General features: G+C 41.5%; 2 protein-coding genes across 2 annotated transcripts; one reads left to right on the forward strand and one right to left on the reverse strand.

Moving 5' to 3' along the window:
• Positions 1-426: 426 nt before the first annotated feature.
• On the reverse strand, positions 427-14,559 carry ATP23 (ATP23 metallopeptidase and ATP synthase assembly factor homolog). The gene is made up of 6 exons (XM_045829583.1): positions 14,199-14,559; positions 11,162-11,207; positions 10,396-10,477; positions 6,392-6,529; positions 3,847-3,930; positions 427-864 (listed from the first exon to the last, which is right to left on the reverse strand). Exons 1-6 carry the CDS (start codon positions 14,377-14,379, stop codon positions 661-663), a joined length of 735 nt encoding a protein of 244 aa, XP_045685539.1. The 5' UTR covers positions 14,380-14,559; the 3' UTR covers positions 427-660.
• LOC123812748 (60S ribosomal protein L36a-like) lies at positions 5,400-5,699 on the forward strand. Its single transcript, XM_045829584.1, has one exon. It carries the CDS (start codon positions 5,400-5,402, stop codon positions 5,697-5,699), a length of 300 nt encoding a protein of 99 aa, XP_045685540.1.
• Positions 14,560-18,936: the final 4,377 nt, after the last annotated feature.

Raw genomic sequence — 18,936 nt, forward strand, 5'->3', positions numbered from 1 at the left:
ATGTTGCAGACCAAGGGGAAAAGTGGTTGAACTGGTCACACTCCATATTTGGGAGGTTTAGCTCAGAATTTAGGAAGTTACAGTAAACGTTTGCTGCCTCAATTCAGGGTGAGGGAGTTTTAGCAAAGGCAAGTGTCATAGCAGCCTAGGTACCATGCAGGCCTGATTCCCCATGAGAAAACCTCCCCATGGGCATGGTCCTGCGTGCCACTTGCTCCCCACTGGTTTTCCACGTGGAGGCTGAGTTACATTTCCACGCCATGTGAAGCAGTTCCCTACATCTTTACACTTAACATAAATAAATATCAACAGTGACCACCTATCAACATCATACAACGGTACCACTTCACAGGTTTCTTAATCAAATCTAAAAAAAAATGTAATAAAAAATAAAATCACAATAATAAAAAACACAAGTACAACGTAGAAAATACCAAAATGTAATTTTATTTGCCTTACTTACCAAATGCTAACTATACAATTTTTGCCTTGGAATTTAAGGCAGTTTCATTTTTCACCACTTCTTTTTATCATACGCTAGAATCAGCATCTTTTGTTTTATCTGTATTTAATTTATTGTTTGTTTCATATATTTGTGCATTTGAGAACCATATTTTCTCCATGATCACTGAAGCTCTGTAACATAAAATGTCATTGTCTTCATATATTTGAGTAATACCGATCACGGTTTTGAAAGTCTCTATAAGCATATTTTGCATAAGTCTTGTTATGTGGGATCCTTCCAAAAGGTTCATGGTCATTGAAACAAGATTCAAAAACATCATCAACAGCTTTTTCAGCTACTTCTTTGCTGATATTCCTAACAGCCAGGATAGAAAGGATGGCTCTGTCTCTCACACAAGTCTAAGGGGAAAAAAGTATGTGCCTTAAGTTTACATGAAAATTTAATCATGAAATAATAACATTTTACATAGTGTCTGAACCATAATCAAAACTCAGTTCCTGTTATTTTATTCAGTCATTCCAAAGAAGAAACATAACTCTTAAATTATGGAACATATTTTAAAACAGAACTAAATTCTATTTGGCTTAATATTTATATTATTGACTGCCAGTCAAGATGGCAGCATAGATAAACATGGCTCGCCTCCGCATACAACCACATCAAAATTACAACTAAAATATGGATGGAACAACCATCACTCAGAACCGTCAAAATCAAGTTGAATGGAAATCTGACAACTACAGAATTAAAGAAACCACATCTATCCAGACAGCTGGAAGGAGAAGACACATAGAACAGACTAGTCTCACATCCATGTGTGATGGATAAAAAATAGGGAGGGAAATCTTAAAAGTGAGGAGTTCCAGTCTCAAACCAGGGCCCCCAGCTCAGGGTTCCAGAGCCAGGAAGACAAGTCCCTATAACTCTGGCTGCAGAAATCAGCAGGGATTGAATAAGTGGAAGAAACAGCTAAGGTCCCAAGCAATCCCTCTTACACATGGTCTTACTCAGACTCACACTCTCTGAGCTCCAGCATCAGGGTGGCAGCTTGAAAGGTACCAGTGGCACACAGGAACTGAGGTATCTGGCATCAAGGCAAAAGCTGGGGGACAGAAAGAAAGGTGGACAGAGGCCATTGTCCCTTTTCTGAACCCTCCTCCCACAGAGCCACAAAGCAGGAAGTCTAATGCATTTCTGAGATTCCATCAACCTGGCTAACGCTACTTGTCCCACCCAGAAGATCCCCTGACACTCCATCCCACCTTAGAGCTGTTACCAGTGGCTTTTCCATATGAATGGCTGGTCTTGGCTCACGCTGCACAACTTCCTGAATCCTTTCAAACAAACCACAGCCCCTGCACCTCTTGCTAAGTGGCCCCAGGCATGGTGTTAGCAGCAGCCGGCCTAGATTCACAGCTTGGCTTCATCTGAAAATCTCCTAGCCCAGCACAGTGGCCGCCATCTCAAATTGCTTTACAGCTCAGGCAGAGTGGCACTAGGCAAAACACAGACGAGGGCTGACCTTGGCCTGCACCACTAGGGAAACCCCAGGGCCTGCACACCCAGTGGACAGCTATAGACCACATCGGAGCACCACCACCCTGCCCCTGCAGAGCTGATCCTCCATGGAGGGCAGAGGTTGGTGGTCAGTGGTCACAGCCAGTCCTTGCAGCTGACTGACCTGGGTAAATACCTCCTATTGACCTTCCAACAGCAACCAAGGCTCAACCACAAGAGGAGAATATAATTAGCCTTACATGAAGGGTGCACTCAGCCCACACGAAGGGTGTACCTCAAGTACCCAGCTTGGATGATAGAAGAGGCTGTGTGCCACTAGACCCTACAGGACACCTTCTACATTAGGCCACACTACCAAGACAGGTAGTCAAAGCAGCTCTGTCTAAGACATAAAAACAAACATAGGGAGGCTACCAAAACAAGGGGACAAAGGAACATGGTTCAAGTGAAAGAACAGATCAAAACTAAAGGAAAAGACTAAATGAAATGGAGATAAACAATCTATCAGATCCAGAGTTCAAAACACTGTTTATAAGGATGCTCAAGGAACTTAGTGAGGACCTCAACAGCATAAAAAAGACCCAGTCGGAAATGAAGCAGACACTAATTAAAATAAAGAACAACTTACAAGGAAACAACAGTAGAGTGGATGAAACCAAGAATCAAATCAATGATTTGGAACATAAGCAATCAAAAAACAACCAATCAGAACAAGAAAAAGAATCCAAAAAAAACAAGGATAGTGTGAGAAGCCTGTGGCAGAGCTTTAAGTATTACAACATTTGCATCATAGGGGCACCAGAAGGAGGAGAGAAAGAGCAAGAAATTGGAAATCTATTTGAAAAAATAGTGGAAGAAAACTTCACTAATTTGTTGAAGGGAATAGACATGAAAGTCCAGGACTCACAGAGAATCACAAGATGGATCCAAAGAGACCCACTCCAAGACTTGTCATAATTAAAATGCCAAAGGTTAAAGGTAAAGAGAGAATCTTAAAAGCAGCAAAGGAAAAGCAGTTAGTTACCTACAGGGGAGTTCTCATAAGACTGTGAGCTGATTTCTCAAAAGAAACTTTTAGGCTAGAAGGTATTAGGCTAGAAGGAGCTGATTTCTCAAAAGAAACTATAGGCTAGAAGGTATTGGCAAGACATATTCAAAGTCATGAAAAGCAGTGACCTACAGTCACAATTGCTGTACCCAGCAAAGCTATCAGTTAGAATCAAAGGGCCCATAAAGAGCTTCACAGACAAGAAAAAGCTAAAGGAGTTCATTACCACCAAAACATTATTATATGAAATGCTAAAGGGACTTATTTAAGAAAAAGAAGAAGGTCAAAACTATGAACAATAAAATGGCAAAAATACATATCTATCAGGATTGAATCTAAAAGACAAACTAAGCAAACAAGAAAGAACAGAGACACAATCATGGACACAGAGAGCATTTTGATGGTTTCCAAATGGGAGGTGGGTGTGGGGGGTGCTGTGAAGAGGTGAGAGGATTAAGAAGTACAAATAGGAAGTTACAGAATTACCATGGGGATATAAAGTACAGTACAGGAAATGAAGTAACTAAAGAAGTTTTACACATGACATGTGGACATGAACAATGGCGTAGGGATTGCCAGAGGGAGTGGGGGGTGCTGGGTGGAGAGGGAAAAGGGGGGAAAAATGGAACAACTGTAATAGTATAATCAATAAAATATAATTTTAAAAAATAATAAAAACACAAAAAATAATTTGTGTTCTTTTCATATGAGTAGTTCTTTCAAATTTCAAATACTAAATGTACTTCTCACTTCTTTATTCATTATTTCCACTCCTAACACTCTGGAAGGTAACCAAGTTCATGTTAGTTTTTACCTGATGGTGTTGTTTTAGTCCAAAATGCAACCTGAATATTTCATTTACAAGAGAGCAGTCTCCACTAAGGTTAGCAGCCCGAACCTATCACAAAGACAGAAGGCAAATTAAAGGAAAGTAAGTGTTCATGCTCTATAATTTTATATCAACCAATTTTTTAATGTAAAAGATTATAAAATTAGTATGTCTTTCTAAGATCAGAGTAATTATAAGACTCTTTTTTAAAGAATATTTTAAACTTGCTCTGGCTGGCGTAGCTCAGTGGATTGAGCGCGGGCTGCGAACCAAAGTGTCACAGGTTCGATTCCCAGTCAGGGTGCATGCCTGGGTTGCAGGCCATGACCCCCAGCGACCGCACATTGATGTTATTGATGTTTCTCTCTCTCTCTCTTTCTCCCTCCCTTCCCTCTCTAAAAATAAATAAATAAAGTCCTTAAAAATATATTTTAAAAAAAAGTGAGAAAAATATTTTAAAAAAAAAGAAGAATATTTTAAACTCTATTGCCTCCCAGGAGAGCAAATATCCACGAGCTGCATCAGACAGTGTGCCAAAGGCACTAGGCTGGGTGTGCATTACAACCTCAATAGGACATATTTTTTAATTTACTATATTTTTTAAGTAAAAAGCAGCTTCAATGGATGAAAAAATCTTGGGAACTATCCACATAGATTCTACAGCTAACCTGGCCACATTTTTGCTAATTCATTGCAAACAGAATGACTCACTTAGCATTACTTCACAATAACATGGCCTTATTCCTCCGGAGAGCTCAAGGCACATACACGCTTTAGCTAACAGGCATTAATCCTCATAACACCCAAGAGAGAGACCTATTTAAAAACTCAGGATTCAGTCTACTCTCCAAATAATATGAGTTATAATTACATGTAGTGAGGTAGCTTATTAATTTCAAGGGAAAGAGAAAATAATCTAAGTTATAAAATATAAGCTTGAAATTTATATGAGTTTTTTTAACATCTCAACACATTGCACTCTTTGACTAATGAAATGTAAGTATGAAATAATTAGGTCTCTCCAGGAGCATATTTATAATTATATTTCTAAGAGCAATCCAAAGTGCTCAATAATAAATATCTTTTTACGTTGTATTTTTAGACTAAATGTTTGCAGGGGTGTCCAACCCTTTGGCATCTCTGGGCCACACTGGGAGAAGAAGAGTTGTCTTGGGCCACACATTAAATACACAAACACTAATGAAAACTGCTTAGCGAAAAAAAGTTTTAACTAAATTTATGATTTTGTGTTGGGCCGCATTCTTAGCCATTCTAGGACACATGTGGCCTGTGGGCCACAGGTCAGACACCCCTGCTGGAGCAAGATAGGAGCTTTACCTGCAGAGGGCAGTACAGAAAACCAGGTAAGAACCTGGTTGTCATCCTGCCTCTCCCACTTACTAACCTGTTCAATCTAAACAAATGCCTCACTTTCCACAGGTATAAAATAAGGATAATAGCAGTCACTTCCATGGGTTGGTTTGAGGATTACATGAGAATCCACAAACAGTTTCTGTGCCAATAGTGCTTTCGCAAACATGGTGAACGTTCCTAAAACCCACCAGACTTCCCATAAGAAGTGTGGCAAGCACCTACCCCACCTACAAAGTAACAGTACAGAAGGCAAGGATTCTCTGGATGTGCAGGGACATTGGCATTATAACAGGAAGCAGAGTGGCTATGGTGGGCAGACTAAGCCAATTTTCCACAAAAAGGCTACAGCTACAAAGAAGATTGTGCTGAGGCTTGAATGCATTAAGCCCAACTGCACATCCAAGAGAATGCTGGCTATGAAGAGATGCAAGCATTTTGAACTGGGAGGAGATAAGAAGAGATAGGGCCATGTGATCCAGTTCTCAGCTTCATACTTTGTTTTATTACGAAGACAAATCCCGGGGATATGTTCACTTTAAAAAATGCACAAACAGAACAGTACCACGCAGCCCTCAGCGAATGTTAACTATCCTTATTTTCTTATATTATAGTTTATTCTGTCAGAAGCAGTTTACTATTATAATTAAAGTTAATCATCACTGCCATTAGGATTTAAAGATTAAATTTAATGTAATTCTAAAAAAATAATTAAAATGTCTCTTATTGCCCTGGCTAGGTGGCTTAGTTGGTTGGAACGTCATCCTATACACCAAAAAATTGCGAGTTCAACCCCTGGTGAGGGCGCAAACCTAGGCTGTGGATTCAATCCCCAGTAAGAGGACATATAGGAAACAGCCAATCAACCTTGCTCTCTCACATCAATGTTTCTCTCCCCGCCTCCCTTCCTCTCTCTCTAAAATCAATAAACATATCCTTGATAAGGATTAATAAATAATAATAATAAATAGATAAAATATCTCTTGTATCTCAAAAATTATATTCAATAATTAGAAACAGAAATTCAAGACTAAAATGGAACTATGACAGTAAGAAAAAGAATACATTTAAATAGTCATTTAGACTTGAATAAATTGTTCAAGCACAGTGTTCTGCAAGAACAAAAACAAAAAACAATCTCCTCTACAATAAAACTCACCTCTGAGCAAGCCAAGTGTCTGACATTGGTGAACCAGTCGACGTGAGCACGACAGTGGTCAAACGCATGAATGAGTTCGTGGGTGACCACTCTGTTCATGTGGGCCTGACTGCGGATATTATTCTGGCACAAAACAATCTAGGAGGCACCAAAAGAAGGGAAGTTTGGTTACATCTAAAATCTACTCTCATTTAATGGTTTCTACCTTTTGTCTTACATGCGAGGGACTTACCTGCTTGTATTACCTCTACCCACTTTTCTCCACTGAGCCCACACCTACCTATCCATTAAGACCCAGTCTTAACTACATGCTCCGTTAAGCCTTCCCAATGACTAACTTGTCCCTTCTCTTCTCTCTGGACTATAATAGCACTTAGATTAAGGACACTAATTCACATACTGTCCTCACTGGACTAATGCAGTATCTTGAACTCCAAGGCACTGCATTTAGAGCATGGACTTTGGAATGAAGCAGGCAGATTCAAATTTTAGCCCCATTCCTTACTAATTTGGTGACCTGGGACAAATTTCTTAATCCCCCTGTGCCTCAGTTTCCTCAACTATGAAAAAGGAGATAATTATTGTACCTACCTCATAGAACTGTGAGAATTAAATGAGAATATATGTGAAATGCCTCTTACCAAGTTTTTGAACGAACAATGAATCGACAATAAATGACCACTACTGTCCCACTCTGTTAGAATTGCCAGGAAAAATCCTCAGAAAGACCTTCAGAAAGAAGTACAAAAAACCAACAGCCCACTGAGCAGGACCCTCTCAAGAATAATAAAGATTCGAGGGGTCCTCATAATAACAAGTTACAATTTAGCGTGTACTTCCTATGTGCCGGCACTGGGACATACTTGTATATCAGATATTTCATATGCGTTCATTCAACATCCATTTACTCAAATAATACTTACAGAGACCTATCAGATTTATAATCTACTAACAGAGATAAAAATTAATCAATATTTACCAAAATCCTTAAATACATGCAATGACAGATGTCATGAAGCAAACCCCAGGCTGTCAAAAGTACTCACAATGAGAATGCCTGATCTAGTCTGGAGGTTTGGGAAAGGCTTCTCTGCAGAAGGAATGTTTAAACTGGGATCTGATGGATGAATGGGAGTTAAATTTGAGGAGTGGGGAAGGGAGCACACCAGACAGGGAGAACAACCTATGCAGAGGGTTTGGGGAGGGTCGAAGGAACAGAGCATTTGAGAAGCTAAAAACAGGCCTCCATTGCTGGAGCAGAGTCTGAGGGGTTGGGCAAGAGATGAGGCTGGTGAGGCCAGCAGTGGCCAAGTAACTGCTCACCTTGTCTTTACCCGGAGAGCAACAGAAAATAACTGAAAGGCAGACGTGAAATGGGGGGTGGGTGCTTTCATTTTATTTCGTTTTCATCTTTTGACTGTAGTTGGAAAAATAAGCGGAAGACAACCAAAACTGGATGCAGAGACTAGCTGAAGGCTAATGAAGTATTCTGGGCAAGAGGTGATAGTAATGAGCTAGGATAATGGGAGCCAAAAATGGTTTCTCAGAGGCAAATTAGATAAAATTTAGTTATGGATAGAATATGGGAAAGGAGTCAGAGGTATCAAAAATGATCCCTAATTTCTGGTTTGTGTAATAGGATGGATAGTGGTACCAATCACTGAAATATGCAAAATAAAAAGACCAAGTTGAGTGGGGTCAGGGATGGTAAAAATCATCAGTTTGGACTTGGACAGTCAGGTCTGGAGTACCTTCAAGACACCCAAGTGTGGGCAGTAAGTGGGCACTTGGATATATGGATGTGGAGTTCAAAAGAGAGCTCTGAGCTAGGAAAATAAATGAGTTCCCCTTTGCAGAGTTACAGTAAAAATAAAAATAAAAATAAAAGAGGATCTGCCCTGGCTGGTGTGGCTCAGTGGACTGAGTGCCGGCCTGCAAACCAAAGGGTCACCAGTTCAATTCCCATTGTGGGCACATGCCTGGGTTGTGGGCCAGGTCCCTAGTAGGGGATGTGCGAGAGGCAACCACAACTGATGTTTGTCTCCCCATCCTTCTCCCTCCCTTTCTCTCTGTCTAAAATAAATAAATAAAGTCTTTAAAAATAAATAAATAAAAAATAAAAGAGGATCTAACGTCATGGATTAAGGGACTGCAACATTTAAGGGCTGACAGAGAAAAGTGAGTTAGCAAAAGAGCATCCAGAAGAGAGCAATGGGGAGACACCATGGGAAGAAAAGTGGCTGGCGCTGCCTGCTCAGTCAAACATACGCATAACATACGACCCAGCAATTCCACTCCCAGGCATACACCCTGGAGTAACTTTTGCATGTGCGCACCAGGAGAGAAAAGTTTAAAAATATTCACAGCAGCATTGTCCAAAATAATGAAGGTGGAAAAAAAACAATATTAGATAGGGTAAACTGCAGTATAGACATGCAATGGAATACTATCCCACAATGAAACTAAATTTAACCAGAGGTATACATAGTAACATGGAAGGATCTCAATGTTGAACAAAAGAAATGTTACAGAATATTATATGCCATATGATTTCATAAAACTAACAAATTATTACCTGTAACTCAAAGTATCCCATGAATAAGCCTTAAGAGCAGACGACTAAATAACACACTGTTGGGGTATATACATAGATGGCCAAGTTCTTCAGAAAGCAGAGAATGATGGCCACAAAAGTCAGGATAAGGAAGGACAGGTAACGTGGCCCTAGAGGTGCACAAGGCTTCCCGAGTCCCGGCAACACTCTGGTTCTCACATCTGGGGGCAGCACACGGGTGTTCACTCTTTATTATGGCCGACAGTGTGCATACAGATTTTTCACTTTCTGTATGAATGAGATACTTCACAATACAAATTTTAATGTTAAAAAAATCAAAAAAGAGAGTGCTCACTGTATTTAAAACTACTGAGAAGTAACATGAGAGTTCAACATGTTAAATTTAACTCCAAAGTGCGGGGATGGGCAGTGAACTTACCAAGACCCACTTTGAGAACTGTAGGTATTGTGATTACAATTTACAAATGAGGAAACTGAGAATAAGGCAAATAACTCACCCAGGCCCACAGCTAATGAGCAGGGGAACTGGAATTTGAACTCAAGTCTATCTGACTCCAAAGCCCAGACCCTCGCCCCTGTGCTACACTGCTTTTTCCCATGATTACTGTGAAACAGCTACAAATAAGCAAAATACATATAAAATTCTCCATCAGGAAACAATTAGGTGCAGTTAGATGTGGGTGATATTCAAAGAAACAGTATACTTACAACACCTTCATCTACCCTCATCACACAACATAATCCATCACCTCCGAGAGTCTCTCAAAACCCTCTGATGTAAAACTAATAACATGTATTGAATGCTGCTGTGCTTACTATGATAAGCACTCTACAAGAAATGTCTCATTTAATTCTCCTAACCATTCTATAAAATAGATACAATCATTACCCATATTTTACAGATGAGAACTCTCACTCCGCTAATCAAAAATCTTCAAAGGTATATATCAGTTCTCACCACGTAAAGGCGAAACTCTTTAGCTTAGCATTTAAAGCCTGCCACCATATGGCTTACCCTTCTTTTCAATCTTATTTCCTGTATTTGCCATGCATTCCTGTCCTCCAGTAAATGGGACAACACACCATTCCCCAAACACACCTGGTTCTTTCCCAGCATGCCACCTTTGCTCATGCTTCCCTGTTTGGGCAGCAGTCTTTGTCTTCCTTGCCCTGAAGAGGCTTTATATCCTCTGGCTGAACCTGTTGGCATCTTTCAGTCAACCATATCACTGTCCCATTGTGGCAACCATGCCCACCTGTGTTCATCTTTTATCTCCCCTGTGAAGGTGGAGGTTCCTTAAGGGCAAGAACGATGACCAATTCATTTTTTCAATCCCACACAGAGTCTACCTAACAGAATCCCGGCATGCAGAAGGCCCTCAGCAAACATCAGGAGAACTGAAGGAAAGAAAGTAGCAAAAATGCCTACCTGAGACACTGAAGCATCAAAACCTCCACTGACATTTCCACTACAATCTTCACAGGCAAAGTGTCTTTCTCTGTTAACAGCACTAAAAGGCAAGAGTGAATTAGAGACAATGTATAGAAGCGGCGTGCAGGTGGCACAGGGAAACAGCCCTGGGTAGGGAGACCTATATCAAATCCCCTCCACCACTGACACATATGAAACACTGGGAAAGCAACTTAAAACCTTCCAGACTCAGTTTTCTCATCTGTAAAATAAGGAAATTGTCTCTAACATCTATCCTAGTTTAAATCCTATGAACTCCATGACATTTCGTCAACTAAGTAAAAGCACAGTAGAAATACGATGGCGTTCCTGCCCTTGGGCCACAATGGTAAGTGGGCCTTGTAGTCACTTCCTCTAATCCCCTCAAAGCTAAACAACACCTGAACAGTTCCTACATAACAGGCTGAGGCTTCTTCTCCATTAAGGACAATGCTGAGGCTAGCAGAGTGGAAAAGCCAGTTTAGTAATTACTTACAGAAGGATTTTCAGTATTGTCTTTACTAAATAACCCAGGTGAATGGTAGAGCCAGAGACTCAGAGTTAAAGCAGATGTCTGAGAAGAATAAGGCTTGTTTGTCTGGAGAGAAGCAGCCAATCACTACCACCTACCACGTGGGAAAGGATTTGTGGCCTAAAGTGAAATATAAGTAGTTCCAGTTTTTGTGGGGGGGAAGTTGTTTTTAGCAGCCAGAATATAGAGCAGACTTCAAAAAGATTTACTTACCAACCTGAGTGCTTCATGGCATCAAGAAGAAGTTTGACATATGGATCTAAAAAAGACAGTGATTCAATTACATATGCTAATTGAAAAAATGAACAATTAAATCATGCAAATAGCAGTATATTATCAAAAACCAATTCACAAATCTTAATGAAGTAACACTGTATTAAAATTGATTAAAAAGAAAAGACAAGCTTAAATTAACATGAAAGCAAGTCTTTAATGAAATGAAACACTGATACAAATAAATACCTAGATGGGCACTACCAAACATCTTAGACAATACCAAGTATGTTTTTTAAAGGCCATTTTTAGTTAAATGATCAAAGACTGAGGGAACATGGGTCATCTCCGTGGAAACGAACAGCAACACAGTGTCCAGATTTAGAGGAAGGCAGTCAGTAGCCCCGTGCGGCCTGCCCCGTGGTCAGACCACACAGGTAACAACACAATGTCCCATTCTGAGTTCCACACTGTACCCGGGACCTGCCCATGGCAGCTCCTCCACGAGGGAAAGCAATTAGAATGGTATAGGGCTACATTCAGTAAGTAGCAAGAAAGAATTTGCAGATTTGGAAAAAAAAAAAAGAAGACTTAACTAGGACCACAATATCTTCAAGTATTTGAGGGGATGACCATGTGGGAATAGATTCAGTCAGTATTTCCTAAGAGGGCAGAGCCAAAGACCAAGGGGTAGAAGTTACATGGTGCAGACTTCAACTCAGTATGAGAAAGGATTTTCCCAACAGTTAGAGTGTTTGATACAACAGACCAGCAGCCTCAAAGAACAGATGACCTGTTCAAGCAGAGGTCCGTGGACACTCACTCTGGGCAGCAATGGCCCAGCGGTTTTCCTGTGTGGGAGTGGGAGGCCTGACTCCTGGGGCCCTCCCACTTCTAAAAGTCTGTGAGCCTGAGACAACTAGAGGAAAGTACAATGAACCCAAATGCCTCTAATAACTTTTCACGTAGGCGTCTTGTCTGAGAGTATAAATGCACAACAAATTATAAAACATAAGCAAAACAACAGAAATAGAAAAGAAATCAAGGTTACTATTTTAGTGTTGAAAGCAAAAACAGGAGAGTAAAAGGAAAGTAGTAATTGGGATGATAAAGTTAGGTTATGTTACTGCTTTACTGACCTGTCTTCTCAAGAGTGTTAACAGTAAAATAATTGTCATTAATAAGTATTATTTAATGTATATCAGGTGTCTGGCACCATATCAAGTACATTATTACTCAAGCAACTAAAAGAGTTTTACAGAGTTGAAATATGTTCAAAAATCTATAGTCCTCTTACTGGAAAAAACATTGCAGGGAGCACAGTGGGTTTTGTACTTCAAAAAGGACCTGCAGTATTTTAGAATCAATGTGCTTTGAAGGAAAAGAAAAGAAAGGTCTCCCATGAGGCTGGTTTCTCCCATCACCCCTGCCTCAGGTATAGAATTTCAAAGCTGCTGGCTGGTGCTTAAACACCACCAACAGGTTTTCCCAGTTGTCCTCCCTGGAAGGCTGAGCCCTGTTCATTCCCACTGGGGCTTGTACTCAGCACCTCACATCCTACATCAACTTTTTCCTTCGCTGCTTGGCTCTTCCACTGCAAGAACAGGTACCCTTTATTCAGCTCCCGTTATGCTGATGCTTTACATTCATAAAATCTAGTCCTCAAAACTCTAAAAGAGGAATTTTTAACTAACTTCTCCCCCCACATGTTTTGTTTTTTGCAGATAGGAATAGAGGGGAGTCTGAGAGGTAAATCACTCTTCCACACCTAGAGGGAGAGGGAGCAGAATTTGAACCAATGTCTAGCTCTGCCTCCCACGTTCTTTCCACTGTTTTCCACGGAAACATCTTAAAGGCAAGGACAGTCTTTACTCCTCTTAGTATTTTTCTCACACCAGAACCTAGGAGGTATTCAGTACATATTGTAAATAGTGCCATCATTCCCTCTACTTCCCTTCGTCTCCCACCTCCCTTGATTCCCTACTTGCAGGTAATCTCAAGAAAGTCGGAAAATCTGTGGGTGGTTGAGTTGTTTTGTTTTGTTTTTAATTGATTTTAGAGAGAGGAAGGGGGAGAAAGAGTGACAGACATCAATTTGTTGTTCCACTTCTTTGTGCATTCATTGATTGAGTCTTACAGGTGCCCTGACCAGAGATCTAACCTGCAATCTTGTCATACCAGGAGGATGCTCTAACCAACCAAGCGAACCAGCCAGGGCCAGGTTGTTGATTTTTGAACTGTGACTGGCCAACTATAAAAGAGCAACTTTGCTTTGCTTTTGGACAAGTACATTTAAGACTTTTGAGCTCTAAGTGTGTCTGAAGTAAAATTAGGAAGTCTATGTCAATGTAAAAAAGTCAAGAAATCTCTAGTGCAACGACCCTGGGAAGAGAGAAACTGGTGGGCGGGTAGTTGTGCTACCTGCTTATTGAACCCACGGCAGTGGCTCCTAACCCTTTTGAGGTCTTGGGCCTCTTGAGGATATGATGAAGCTAAAAACTCTCTACCCAAAAAAAACTGCACTTCGTGCATACGCGCAGGATTTCACAGTCCATTTCAGGGGTTTCTGCCCTGTGAAGCCCAACCACATATGAAGGCTAAGGCCCCCTTCCAAAGAAGGGCAGGTGTGTGAAATTGTCACTTTTGCACTGCCAACAGTATGTCTTCGTTAACGTGGCTCTTCAAAACTCGTCTTCGCCCAGATTCTGAAGTTCCCATATCGTTGCAGATCTTACATAAGAAATCAGATCATCTGTCAGACCCGCGAGTGAGACAGAAACGGGCAAACTCCTACTCCGATTCCCTGTGCACTGCACAGGTAGGAGTAGTGCCGAAAGGGGCCTCGGCCTCTTCCCATAAGGAAACTGAGGCCCGGAAGCGCACTCCCGCCCCCAAGCTGGCGCCTCCGCCTAGTCCCTGCGCTGAGGGGCCTAAACCCGCCCGCGCCTCACGTGGGACTAAACCCGGGACCGGAAACGTGGCGCCCAGGCCCTGCCCTGCCCTGCCCGCCGACCCCAGCCTCGGGATCAGCTCCTACTTGTCTGCAGAGTCTTCAGAAGCATGAGCTGGCAGCTCTGGTTGTTAGAGGAGAAGCTGGGGAGGAAGCCCTGCTGGGGCTTCCCCTGAGCCAGCCGCTCGGGGAAGGCTTGGCACGCGACGTGCGGCCGCTGCTCTCCCGCCGCGGGGCCCGGCCCGCCCCAGTCCGGAGCTCCTGCCATGCCATCTGCGGCCCTCGCCGCCGCTTCCTCCCGGGGTGAGTCAAGACAAGTGAACCACCCTCTCGCCAAGTCCACAGCCCAGGCCCTCGCTCCACGTGGCCGACCTGACGCAGGGCCGGGCCACGGTCACAGGGCGGGGACCAGGAGGTTGAGTGAGAGGGGTTCTTCAGCCCTGAGAGGGAAGCCTGGGCGGGGCGAAAGGCATGGGGAGGGGAGGGGACGGACGGGGAGGGGCGGAGTGACGGCTAGGGGAGGGGCTACGGCGAGGGGCTGGGTGATGGGGAGGGGAGGGGCGACGTTGAGGGGCGGGGTGACAGGGAGGGGCGGGGCGAAAGGCAAAGGGAAAGACGGCTTGTTCCCGCGGGAGTAGCTGGGCGGGGGCGTCTGCGCTTGCAGACAGTACGGTGGCTGCTGTGGCCTTCGCCCCCTCCCCTCAAGGTTGTTGCCGGTCCGTAAGGATTGCAGCCCCGCCTCCGCATGGACATCTCCTACCCAGTGTAGGCCACTTAGTCTCCTTCTCCTGCTGAAGGTTTCTGTCGTCCTCCCACTGCCTGGCATTTCCACGAGCATGCCATTGCAGTCTGTCCCACCTCTCCCCTGACGCCCCAAGCCGTATTGAAAGCAGTTTTCAGAGACGTTTCAAAGCTACAATTATAACGACTAGTCACATCAAGATCCTCATACCTTAGGACCCAACTACGTTTTTCCTGCTTCAGCTGGGCCCATTCAACCGACTCTGCTTTCCTGCCCCATCAAATCTGTTAACGCCACAACCTGATTACTTCTATCTCCAAGCCGTAACTCACACTGCCCTCTTTAAGCTCCTTTCCTTATCCAGATCCTGATCAAATCTGCCAGCTCCACAGGGCATTCCCAGATACCATAACCAAAATTAATCTCTCCTGATCTCCCGATGTACAAAGTACTTTCGTACCTGTTTGTTATGGCTTTCGTCACACCTGTCGGGTTTTAACTTATTTGAGTTTCTCCTTTAACACTAAATTATTCAGTTCAGCTCACACGTTTATTCAGCACCTACTATGATGAGTCGAGTATGGTGACAAACAGAATAAGAGAATTGCTGAGGTTGAAGACGGTCATATAAATGTTCATGTAAGAAATGTATCTAAATAATAATGGCAGTGAGTGCCTTTATGTGTCACAGATGCTTAATATCTAAATTGGATGGGATGCTCGGATTATTCATTCATCTGCAACACGATGAAAATATGAACACACATTACAAGTTAGTGTGTTTAGTATGGAAAACTCAAGGAAGGCTGGAGAGAGGACGTCACCTGAAATGGACCATAGCCTATAAACATTTGAATTATTCAGCTACATGAACAAAGAAATGCAAATTAAAAGATGACCTTTTCCCTACCAAGTTAGCAAACATGTTTTCAATACTCATTCTGAAGGCAACAGAAAAACCTAGAATAAATTTATGCCAAAATATGATCAATAGTTGTCTAGGTGTAAATATATTTTTATTATATTCTTCTGAATTTCACAGTATTCTACCATAAGTGTGTATTACCTTTATAACCAGAAAAAAATAAACTTTTAAAAACTGAGTAGGCTTTGGATGCCACGTGTGTAACTTCTCCTCTTACAGAACCAAGACAAGGATGAAATGGGAAGGCATTAGGGAAAAGGTAGGGACATGCAAATCCAAATGACTAACTTAAAAGAAAAAACTAAATACCACAAAGAAATGAAAGCGTGGGCAAAGACTTAGCTCCAGAGATTTTCACTTCTGGATCGCAGCACTAATTAAAAGCAAAAAGGATAAAAAGTAAGTGTCCAACAAGTACATGTAATACATGTAGCCATGTTGTTGAAGTGCCTTTTCTCAAATGTGTTCATAAGTTTCTTTAAAATTACAAAACAGCATATACAATGTGATTCCTTTTTGAAACATTATTATAAACATAGAAAGGTCTGGCAGCCTGCCCCAAAATGTTCACAATGGTTGTTTCTGATGGGTAAATTTGAGTGTTTTGGGTTTTTGTGCCTGCCTTCATTTTTATGAGCAAAACTAACTGCTTTTTATAGGTAAAGTTCTAAAAATATATCACAGCAACAAATGACATTGCAAATAATCTTAAACTGCTTTACACCTTTCATCTTTTTAATAGCTAATATCTAATCCATTTAGTGAGTCCAACGAAAATTCGGCTTGCCTGTCATTTCAAATGTTGATTTAAAAACAGTCCTGGCGGCCCTTCGCAGGTACGCGCCGCAATCGGACTAGTAAACCCACAAGAATAGGAACCGCAGACCTCTACATCCGGGGGAGTCTGCCCTCCGAACCCGGAAGTGAATGGGAGGGGGTGCACAGCTTTCTGGGAAGAGTTAAAGAAACGGCTTTAGGCGTCTGCTAACTGTTACCAGGGCAACCGGGAGCAATTGATGATTCTGTGAGATTTGTAGCCTGCAGGTTAGGCTGAAGTGCTCCGAGGCTATTTGGGACAAGTCTGGAGGGCGAGAGGGCCCTTTTGAAAGGCGATTGCCCTAGTCAAGGGTTATCCAGTAGTGTCCTGCGGGAACGCCCGCCCCGGGGATCTGGGCCGCGCCCTCCTGTACCACTCTGAGCCTTGCAGGGAAATGAAATGTGTGGCCCATTAGCTTCTTACTGTCACTTCTCTAGCTTTCTGCCTCCTTTCAGAAAATATAAGTTGGGAATTTCTAATTTACATTGTAATGCGGTCTAATGTCAAAGTAAATTATTCTTGCTTTTAAAATTGTGAGAGAAAAAATTTTTAAAACTGCCCAGGAGTAACTTAAATTTTTCGTGTGTTATCAGATTCTTTTCTCTGCATAGATATTTTTTACATACTTAAGTTTATTTGGGGAAAATCATTTGGTAGCCTTTTTCACACATATATTTATATATGATATAATTCTGATATTGAAATCTTAGCAACAAAGGCATTGAAAATTTTAATGTAAATCTGTAGTGAGTCGAAGAGATAGAAATGAAGTGAATGCACCATGCAGAGACAATTCTTTCAAAAAGTTTGGTTGTAAAAGAAAAGAGAAATGTCAGTAGCCAGAGGAGAATGGCAAGTGAAATGAAAGAATCGAGAGGCTTTTCTTTAAGGAGAAGAGACTTGGTGATGTTTATTAGTGCAAGAGGAAAAAAAAAACTGGTAGTCAGAGGTTACAGATAACTGGCAAGAAAGGAGATAACTGAATGGATTCCTGAAGAAATAGGAGATGAGATGCATAAATCAAGTATATCAACTAGCTTTGATAGGAGACAGCACTGGGAAGGAGGATGTCAAGGTGGGTATGGATGTTAATAATTTAAAAACTTACAAATTGGCAAAAGAGTAACAAAAACATATTGAAAAGTACATATAAACATGGCCAATAAATAGGTATCTTCAGCCACATTAGTGATAAATATAACCGGCAAAGATCAGAAAGAAAATAGTAAGTGTTGGACTAGGGTTTAGCGAAACAGGCATTGCAGATGGGAATAGAAATTGGAACATCTCCCTTCTCCCTCAGGCATTTTAGAACTATGTATTAAAAATCCTTAAAATGGCCCTGGCTGGCGTAGCTCAGTGGATTGAGCACGGGCTGCGAACCAAAGTGTCGCAGGTTCGATTCCCAGTCAGGGCACATGCCTGGGTTGCAGGCTACAGCCCCCAGCAACCTCACATTGACGTTTCTCTCTCTCTCTCTTTCTCCCTCCCTTCCCTCTCTAAAAATAAATAAATAAAATCTTTTTTAAAAATCCTTAAAATGCATATGTACTATGACTCAGCAAGTATCCTAGGAAATTCTCAAGAGGAAATAAAACTGCTCACAGGCATTGAACTGGGTGGAATTCAAGTTGTCCACCAACAAAATATAGGTTAGACACAGATAACATAGTTGTGGATAAGGGAGGTTCACTTGTATTAGTTTAAGGGCACCCTCAGGCTTTCTAGGAAGGGAATGTGATCAACTACCTGGATTCACAATCAGTGGGATGTTTGAACCACTGAAAATGACATAGAAGACTAATGATAAGGAAAGTTGATGTATAATACATTAAGACAAATAGGTTATGAAAGCAGCAATGTGTAGTTTCTTACCAGATAGTATTTTTGTTTTTTAGCTATTCTGCTTTTTACTTATCTGTATCCTATATAATAAATATATTTTGTAAAAACTCAAACATAAGAGAGCAAATAAAACATTGCTCTCTTAAAGAGGTGAATGAGTTTGTAAGTGGGAAGTTGGAGAAGTGCTCTCCTGACAGCTTTGAAGTAGATGATGGCTCTCTGTGAATTCAGAGGTCAAAAAATAATAAGGTGCTTTAGCAAGTTTTAAGAACTATTTTAATGTATTTTATAGATGTATATTATTTATTGATATTCAACCTCTCTCACAAAAGATTTAGTGTGCTCAGAAAAAGATATACATTGTAATACAAGAAAAAGATTGGAAGGCAAAATAGACACAAAAGATAACTGAAAAGTAAAATAAAGGCAGGAATAAGTTAATATCCCCAAAAACTATGCCAAAAGGTCCTGTGTGCTAGATGGGTGCCACCACAAA

Source organism: Phyllostomus hastatus, unplaced genomic scaffold (genome assembly GCF_019186645.2).
Source record: "Phyllostomus hastatus isolate PE091 unplaced genomic scaffold, TTU_PhHast_1.1 phas_scaffold_93, whole genome shotgun sequence".
Classification (NCBI taxonomy): domain Eukaryota; kingdom Metazoa; phylum Chordata; class Mammalia; order Chiroptera; family Phyllostomidae; genus Phyllostomus; species Phyllostomus hastatus.